Source organism: Silurus meridionalis, chromosome 27 (genome assembly GCF_014805685.1).
Source record: "Silurus meridionalis isolate SWU-2019-XX chromosome 27, ASM1480568v1, whole genome shotgun sequence".
NCBI classification, from domain to species: domain Eukaryota; kingdom Metazoa; phylum Chordata; class Actinopteri; order Siluriformes; family Siluridae; genus Silurus; species Silurus meridionalis.
The window spans coordinates 18,563,481-18,573,480 of NC_060910.1; the positions used below are offsets into that span (position 1 = coordinate 18,563,481).

The 10,000-nt window shown below is 42.6% G+C and overlaps 2 protein-coding genes across 3 annotated transcripts in view; one reads left to right on the plus strand and one right to left on the minus strand.

Moving 5' to 3' along the window:
* Window positions 1-4,997, minus strand: part of LOC124380788 (protein FAM214B) — a 12,495-nt gene extending 7,498 nt beyond the window's left edge. For both annotated transcript variants that reach the window (XM_046842042.1, XM_046842043.1), the window contains exon 1: window positions 4,548-4,997. The gene's annotated coding sequence lies outside the window, so the exon portion shown is untranslated. The remainder of the gene's footprint in view (window positions 1-4,547) is intronic.
* Window positions 4,998-7,353: 2,356 nt separating this feature from the next.
* The window catches only part of LOC124380728, an 89,418-nt gene continuing 86,771 nt past the window's right edge, over window positions 7,354-10,000 (plus strand). Inside the window, exon 1 of the mRNA XM_046841938.1 lies at window positions 7,354-7,541. Coding sequence (XP_046697894.1) covers window positions 7,520-7,541 — 22 coding nt within the window. The 5' untranslated portion in view covers window positions 7,354-7,519. The remainder of the gene's footprint in view (window positions 7,542-10,000) is intronic.

Below are 10,000 nucleotides of genomic sequence, written 5' to 3' on the forward strand. Positions count from 1 at the left end.
GTGTGTGTGTGTGTAGGAATGTGCCCACAGGCATGTACACACACACACCCACCCACCCACACACACACAGAGACACAGAGCGAGAGCTGTTAGTTTGGGGTCTCTATACACTTGAGGAATTGTGAAAAAGGGGTACTGAATGCCTCCGTGTGTGTGTGTGTGTGTGTGTGTGTTGGGAACAGAGACACTACTTGGAAATAGTGTGTGAGTTTGGGGGGCGTGGGGGTGATCTGTAAGACAACCTAGACTGTAAAAGAGAAATTCAAAAATCACACACACACACACACACACACACACACACACACACACACACACACACTTCCCCTTTAAGAGCGCATACTGCTGTGCCCATATAAGGTGAACCAGGGGGCGTGGCCAGACACACAGACCTGACCCCATTAGGCTTGTAGACTTTTGTCTCAAACACACACACACACACACACACACACACACACACACACACCTTTTGTGTATTCCAGTATGATCAGTCACACAGTGCCACAATGAATGACAATCAGAATAAAATGAACTGAGAGCGGAAAGAGAGAGTGAGACCGAGTGTGTGTGTGTGTGTGTGTGTGTGTGTGTTGTTGTCAGTGCTGTGGGAAGATGAACAGAACATTCCAAAAGACTGTGTACATTATTCAAAATGGGGAGCCGTCTTTCTTTCCCTCGGTCTCTCTCACTCCTGGTATCTATATCTCTCTCCTTCTTTATGCAGTCTCTCTTTCACTCACTCGGTCTCTCCTTCTTTCTGTCAACCCCTTCATCATTCTGTTGCTTTTATTCAGCCTTTATACATGAAGTGTTTAATGTTGTCAGATAGAGGGACACAGAGAGAGAGAGAGAGAGAGAGAGAGGAGACGAAGACGGAGAGCGAGAGAGAAAGAGAGAGACAGAGCGAGTGAGAGAGAGACGGAGAGCGAGACAGAGAGAGACAGTGACAACCAGGAAACAGAGTTGACATGGTTACAGAGTGTTTTTCATCAGTGAGTGAAACAACATCTGTGTGTGTGTGTGTGTGTGTGTGTGTGTGTGTGTGTGTGTGTGTGTGTGTGAGAGAGATTTTTTGCATCAAAAAAATACAAACTGTCCCTATGGAGACTCATTTCACAGTTTCCACACTAAAAATAGACACACACACGCAAATATACATACTTCCTGAACCGGTTTTGAAGTTGTGTGTACACACACACACACACACACACACACAGACTTGTGAAGGGGATGTGGGGGTGTTGCTGCTTTATTCTTTTGTAAGTGAGAGAGAGAGGGGGAGAGAGAGAGAGAGAGAGAGAGAGAGAGGTGAATAATGGACAGAAGTGAACAGAGAGAAAAGGTGGGTCTACGAGGACCATATGCTCATTTCATTTCATTTCTTTACCTTTACAGGTGTTTAGTTCTTGCTAGTTTACTGACTAGTAATCATTCACCCGCAATTACATCTCTCTTACATCAAATAAAACTCCACACACAATTTCAGCAGGTCCTGGAGGTCAGACAGGATGTTCTGAAGCTGTTCCTGAGTCACTATTTAGACCAGCAGGGTTTCTTAGATGATGTTTATCTGTGTGAGGTTTACTCATGTGGGGCTCCTGTACAGAGCTAAAAACCTCCACAGTTTCTTATAATACTTTCTAATAGACTTGTACAGATCTTCAGATCTTCAGGAGGTGTGCTACAGGGTGTGTGTTGGAGACCTGAGCAAAACCACACATCCTACAGAGTCCTACAAGAAATACAGGTCAGGAAGATAAGTCATGTTTCCGCTGTTTATTACAGTGTAGAGACTGTAGAAGGTTTGAGGATTGAAGAGCGTCAGCTACTTAACGCTCATCCCTGATATTTCTACACAATGAGGCGGTGCTTCCAGTTTCAGAGCTATGTTTATCACACACACACACACACACACACACACGACTGTTCTAAAATGTCATGATGTAACACCCTGCAATGGGATTACAGTCCGAATAAAACATCTGACCTGAGATCAGCTCCTGATGGTCCAATCTATCATGCTGATCCTGGATCAGATATTAAGATGATCGATTACAGTACATATTTATGAGACCTGGTTTCAAAACTGATCTGGGAACAGCTTTTCTCGCTGAACCCCAGGAACTGATCCCAGGTCAGTACCAGGTGAATCTGATCCAGGATCAGTTTATACACAAACATTCCACACATTTTCTAATCCAGGATCTGATCCAGATTCCTCGCGTTCTCAGACACCTGACCGAACCCTGAGCTGATCTGGGAACAGATTATCACACCAATCTCTCAGATCAGTGGGAAACTGTTGCTCAACTGAGTAATTCTGTAGAACAGCTGATCTAGGATCAGTTTTCATGGTCCTACAGTAGAGGAACCCTCACATGGCATGGAAATGAACTGTTCTGGGATCAGCTCCAGGTGGTGACATACTGAAGCAGGATTTCTGAGCTATTTAAGGAGACAGTGATGTTAGGCACGCACGCACGCACGCACGCACACACACACACACACAGGTTTAGGAAGACCTGAAAAGCTACAGAACATCACCCAAGCAGGACTATCAGAGCACCTACATCACTGTGTGTGTGTGTGTGTGTGTGTGTGTGTGTGTGTGTGTGAGAGAGACAGCTTGCCTGGAAACCAGTGAGTCAGAGGACATGAGCAGAGGAGCGAAGCCACACAATCACACATCACATCAGATCCAGTCCAGCAGGAGGGAGATAAGACAAGAGAAGCAGAAGGAGTAGAAAACAAAGAAAAGAGAAAGAACAGCGGGAGGATACACACCCAGACGTGTTCAGGGTCACAGCTACAGCCAGCGGACATGTCCGGGCATACACACACACACACACCCTGAAACCCTTTATTACATAGAACCACACGCTTATATAAGTGTCCGGTGCTCAGGAACAAGAACAACCAGGAGCAGCTCTGTGGTATTACCAGGACCACATGATAATGAGGTCAAATCTCACCATAACGAGATATACAGCGGTGCATTGCAGTTACACACACACACACACACACACACACACACACACACACACACACACACACACACAACTCATTTATTCACAAATAAATGTTCCCTTCGTGACTCAGTAGGTTGTGAGTTCAAATCCCAGACAGTAAAGAGCTGCCCAAACGGCAGCACCTAAAGTTTGTGGACACACGAGCACAAGAGTAGGATGTAAATCTTTTTGAACATCCCACTGGATATTTAGTTCTGATTTGCTGTGATAATAACCTCCACTTTTCCACCAGATCTTCATGGAGCTGTGCACAAGGGAATAAAAACCCTGATTCTTAGACTGGAGTTAAAGGAACACATCTTGCTGTGTGCAGTGACCCGGGAGAGGATGAGCTCCATCCCTGTGTGGTCTTAGAGACTCCTCCCTCAGTGCAGGATGTCAGGAACGCTGTTTGTTGTATAAATAAATCTGGACTGAACACTCCTCCATGGTGTTGAAGGTGTTTGTATGGTCAATAGTGTGCTGGAACCTCATCAGCCTTCACATTCCACCGACGTGTCTCCTGATTTGCTCCGTCTCACCCACCTGTCTGGAGTTATTCAGCTGATGACTCCTGCACTGTCGCTCGCTCTGAACCCCCAGTGAAATGTGTTCCTCCCAGAAGCACTGTGCGGTGCGGTTCCGGGGAAGATAATAAGTGGCGCGCGGTTCAGTGAGGGCATTGTGCATTCCTAATGACCCCCGATCTGCTCCCCAACCCGTGTGTGTGTGTGTGTGTGTGTGTGTGTGTGTGCGCATTCAACACACTGACTCAGAAAAACCCACAGCCTCCAGTGCACTGTGGTGCCTTCTCTATCATTCTCCACTCGTCTCATTGTCTCTCTCTCTGTCTCTCTGTCTGTCTGCATGTGTGTGTGTGTGTGTGTGTGTGTGTGTGTGTGTGTGTGTGTGTGTGTGTGTGTGTGTGAGATTAAGATGCAGGTGAAATTGATCATGCAGTCTAACATTTAGCACAAATCTCTAGAACTCTTTTATTAAAGTCCACGAGGGCCTCTCTCTCTCTCTCTCTCTCTCTCTCTCTCGCTCTACTTGCTTTTGCTCTTTCTTTGTACACACACACACACACACACACACACAAAGAGAATGAGATGGAAAGCATGAAGCATGCTGGACAATACACACTCTGGCCTTCAGGTTGTCCAAAATGGCATTAATCGCACACAAAAGCACACACACACACACACACACACACCGGAGACTCAATTAAAAAAAGCACACATCCTGAACAGATCAAGAGAGGAATGAAAAGCATAGATGGGCGTGCGCACACACACACACACACACACACACACACCCTATTATATCACTCAGATTTACAGCTAGTGTAAATCTAACTTCAGTCTATCACAAATCTGTGTGTGTGTGTGTGTGTGTGTGTGTGTGTGTGTGTGTGTTTTGTTGTCCTGATTCAGAAAATCAGAAAGTGTGGCAGCAGATTCTTTCTTAGGGCCGGATATGGGTCTGGATCAGCAGTAATGTGTGTGTTTGTGTGTGTGTGTGTGTGTGTGTTGTATTACTTACCCCTGGGTTTAGTGTCAGAAGACGAGGATGATGAAGGCAGGGTGAAGTCGCTTACAAAGCCACCGTGTGTGTGTGTGTGTGTGTGTGTGTGTGTGAGTGCAGGAAGAAAAAGAGTTTGCTCTCTTATTTTTAGTAACAGCGGATCAGATCAGCTCTCCTCTCCTCTCTTCTCCTCTCTTCTCTCTCTTCTCTTCTCTTCTCTTCTCTTCTCTTCTCCAGCCCAAACACCTCGACACCATACCAGTGTCTCCATGTTCACCTTCTCCAGCACACCTCCATTACTGCCCCCAATCTTACGCTTTCTGCTCCTTTTCTTATACAATCCACGTCCTTCGCCACCGGGCCCTTGGATCAGAGTGTGTGTGTGTGTGTGTGTGTGTGTGTGCTATTTTTCCCCCAGCAGCCGTCGCCCATTAAAATCGCTCCTGTCCCTTTAAAAAAACAACACTTCCGCGTTCAGCTGTGAAACCCAGCACGGGGCGGAGCGAAGCGAACAGCTGAAGCGCTCTGCCTCACACGATTGGCCGAACACCCCGAGGACGCGGCCAATGAGCTCTCGGACGTGCGCCTTTCATTTGCATACGCACGCTCTGCGGGTAATTTATTCGCACGGCGCTGCGGCTGATTGGCTGCGCCTGCTCGTGACGTAGGGCGTAGCCACGTGCTGTGGAAGGGAACGGGAGTTCAGTGGAAATGGACAGGAAACTCGGAGAGACGGACGTAAACAACACGTTCATGACAATTATTATAAAATATTACACCAATACATAAAACACACGCGTGATGACGTAACGATCGAATAAAATCAGTCCACTAATTACACTCAAGTCTAATTAAACGCACACCCACCTGTACAGGTGTACAACATACTGATTACAGCCATACAGTCACCCTGCTGCCCTGTGCAACATCTCAACATTCAGTATCTACACACATAAGAACAATCAGTTCATATATACACTCTGATCTACTGATATATCTTCATGTGTGCTGTTTCTCCTTTCATTCTTACATTTCCTATTCTTTTTTACATTTACATTTATGTCATTTGGCAGACGCCCTTTTCCATATATCTCTGTTAAACAGCTAAACATTTGAGGGTTGAGGGCCTTGCTCAAGGGCCCACCAGTGTCAGCTTGGTGGTGCTGGAGTTTGAACCCATGAGTTATCGATCAGAAGTTACAGGATTATGTACAGCACATTGCACAACATTTCACAAGTGCCTGTGTGTGTGTGTGTGTGTGTGTGTGTGTGTGTGTTATATCCACTTACATGTGTAAGTTCATCATTACTTCAGACCTCAGTAATACCCGAGGTAGAAGTTCAGATCACAGTTCTATCTGCTGTAGCCACTTCCTGTCGCTAGATGGAGCACGAGTACCGTACAAACTCACCGGCGTGTTTCTGTTTTATAACCTAATAATAACAACAACAATAATAATAACAACAACAATAATAATAATAATAACAACAATAATAATAATAATAATAATAATAATAATAACAACAACAATAATAATAATAATAATAATAATAATAATAATAATAATAATAATAATAATAATAATAATAATAATAATAATAATAATAATAATAATAATAACAACAATAATAATAATAATAACAACAATAATAATAATAATAATAATAATAATAATAATAATAATAATAATAATAATAATAATAATACAATAATAATAATAATAATAATAATAATAATAATAATAATAATAATAATAATAATAATAATAATAATAATAACATAATAATAATAATAATAACAACAACAATAATAATAATAATAACAATAATAATAATAATAATAATAACAACAACAATAATAATAACAACAATAATAATAATAATAACAATAATAATAACAATAATAACAACAACAATAATAATAATAATAATAACAACAATAATAATAATAATAATAATAATAATAATAATAATAATAACAACAACAATAATAATAATAATAATAATAATAATAATAACAACAATAATAATAATAATAATAACAATAATAATAATAACAACAATAATAATAATAATAATAATAACAACAATAATAATAATAATAATAATAATAATAATAATAATAATAATAATAATAATAATAATAATAACAATAATAATAACAATAACAACAACAATAATAATCATAATAATAATAATAATAATAATAATAATAATAATAATAATAATAATAGAAAAGCAGTTAAATAAATGTTTTTAGCCATTGCAAGTCCCAAATATTATACAAGTGATCATTTATTTAAAATATTTTATTATAATTTTTATCTCTTGGATGTTTTATGAGAAAATAAATACTCTAAAATTAATCTCTAGAAATAAAAAAAGCCTGGTGTGTAATATTTGATAAAGTTTATAATATGGATTTATGTATATTTATATATATATATTTATATATATATATATGTACACGTATCACATCTCTTCAGTTAGTGAAGTACATGAATATAAATCATACCGCACACATGAAGTATAATCTAATATGAGAATATAAATTAATAAATATTATAGTGTAGGAATTAATCGCAGGTATAAACACAGTAAACCGGATTAAAGCGGAAACACGGCCGTTCCGGTGGTTATAAAGTCCAGCAGGTGGGCGCGTGCCTTCACCTGTGCGCGTGAAAGTTACTGATTGGTCCAGTGATCACTGAGTCCCGCCCCTCAGCAGGAAGCGGAGCAGCTGATTGGCTGTTGTCGCTGTCAGTCAGCGTGCTGCCGGTCCTCGTCTCCCCCTCAGTAGGGGAGTGAGTGAGGGAGTGAGCGCTTCATCATGAGCTCCCTCACAGCGGGAGGATTCTTCTCAGCTCCGCGCTCAGCTCCGCGCTCAGCACCGCTCCAGGAGGCTGGAACTCATGCTCGGATTACTGCTCACAATCGGGTTAAAGTTGTTTAAAGTGTTTGTGCGGGAGAAATAAATCTCAACCTGCGCTATGTCACTGCTCTGCGTCCGAGGTGAGTGATAAGAGAGTCGGTCAGCGGGTCTGCTCTTACCGTGCTGCAGATACCTCAGGGTTTTATCTTCACCACCTCAGGGGTTCATCTTCACCACCTCAGGGGTTCATCCACACCACCTCAGGGTTTCATCTTCACCACCTCAGGGTTTTATCTTCACCACCTCAGGGTTTTATCTTCACCACCTCAGGGTTTTATCTTCACCACCTCAGGGTTTTATCTACACCACCTCAGGGTTTTATCTTCACCACCTCAGGGGTTCATCTTCACCACCTCAGGGTTTCATCCACACCACCTCAGGGTTTCATCTTCACCACCTCAGGGTTTTATCTTCACCACCTCAGGGTTTTATCTTCACCACCTCAGGGTTTTATCTTCACCACCTCAGGGTTTCATCTTCACCACCTCAGGGTTTTATCTTCACCACCTCAGGGTTTTATCTTCACCACCTCAGGGTTTTATCTTCACCACCTCAGGGGTTCATCTACACCACCTCAGGGTTTCATCTTCACCACCTCAGGGTTTTATCTTTACCACCTCAGGGTTTTATCTTCACCACCTCAGGGTTTTATCTTCACCACCTCAGGGGTTCATCTACACCACCTCAGGGTTTTATCTTCACCTCCTCAGGGTTTTATCTACACCTCCTCAGGGTTTTATCTTCACCACCTCAGGGTTTCATCTTCACCACCTCAGGGTTTCATCTACACCACCTCAGGGTTTCATCTTCACCACCTCAGTGTTTCATCTACACCACCTCAGGGTTTTATCTTCACCACCTCAGGGTTTTACCTCAGGGTTTCATCCACACCACCTCAGGGTTTCATCTACACCTCCTCAGGGTTTTATCTACACCTCCTCAGGGTTTTATCTACACCACCTCAGGGTTTTATCTTCACCACCTCAGGGTTTCATCTTCACCTCCTCAGGGTTTTATCTTCACCACCTCAGGGTTTTATCTACACCACCTCAGGGTTTTATCTACACCTCCTCAGGGTTTTATCTTCACCACCTCAGGGTTTTATCTTCACCTCCTCAGGGTTTTATCTTCACCTGTGGTTTATATTCTGTAAAGGTTTACAGAGGGAAATGTAAACGTATATTCTGTATGAACTGTAAAGCTCTGTGGATGCAGGTGTTGGTCTGGTGGTTTATTAAATCCAGGTGTGATATGAGACTTGTGTTTGTAGGTGAACATCATAAAGCCTGGTGAGTTTTGATATTTCCAGACTGATCTCCTGTAGCTCTTTATGAATAGTGATAGAGGAGTGTAATAGACACAGAGGTGAAATTACAGCAGGTTCACTCTGTAGCACAACCACAACTTCCGTTCATTCAATCACTCATTCACTCATTCATCCATTCATCCATTCATTTGTTGATTGAGCTCTACTGGAGTCTATCTCAGGAACCCTGAGTGTGTGGTGGGAGTATACTGGGATGTGTGAGTTTCTGGTCCATCGTCATGCACACATTCACCTGGCAGGTTCTAGTGAACAGAGAACCCAGAGGAAACCTGCACAGACACACTGTGAGAATGGAGAGAATGGAACCAGCGTCTCTCACCCTGTACCCTGCTGCACTGCTGCACACCATCACTGCCACACCCACTTCACACCCACTTCACCCCCACTTCACCCCCACTTCACCCACTTCACCCCCACTTCACACCACTACTGTTTATTTCATCTCCTGATGATGTGGAGAGAAGTCTGGGTGATTCCTGGATCACAGGTGCGTTTTATTACGTGGTCTCCTAGTGAACAGAGGAACGTCCTGGCAGCAGGCACTGAACGGTCCCACGTGTCTTCACGTCCTCACGTCTCGTTCTCAGTGTTGTTGAACAGACGCTGGAACGCCGCTCTATTCGACATGTCTGCAGAATAAAGAGTTCTTTGGAGAAGACACACAGAGACGAACAATAAGACCTCGTACTGCTTATTATTCTGTTGGGATGGAGGAGATTGTTATTGTGTGAAGAATCTTCTGAGAAAGTCAGACAGCAGAACATTTCTCAGCTTTAAAGGATCTTCACTGTGACACGTTCAAACGAAACATTCCTTCTCTTACGTGATCATCTACAGGCGTGTGAGGTAGATCTGTGTTTAAACACAAAGAGGTGTGGCCTACTATGTGAGACGACTGAGTGAAACCTGCCCTGTGTCCCCTCACCAGGACATCAGCTCTCAGCCTTGTGTCCAGACAGAACCTTCAAACCATGTGATGAAGGAAACTGTAACACATGAGGAGTCTTCATTATTTACAATCCCATTTATCGACTACAGTTGTGTATAAAAGTCTACAGTAAGCCCAGGGTGATAAGTTCTTGCACCCACAAAGACCTAACGCTTGCACCTGAAACCACCTGCCTTGTGGTAGACCTTTGAAAGCATGGAGAAAAAAAAAGGTTTCTGAAAGTCTGCTGGTTTGATCTGAAACTCTGTCGGAAGCCTGTTTAA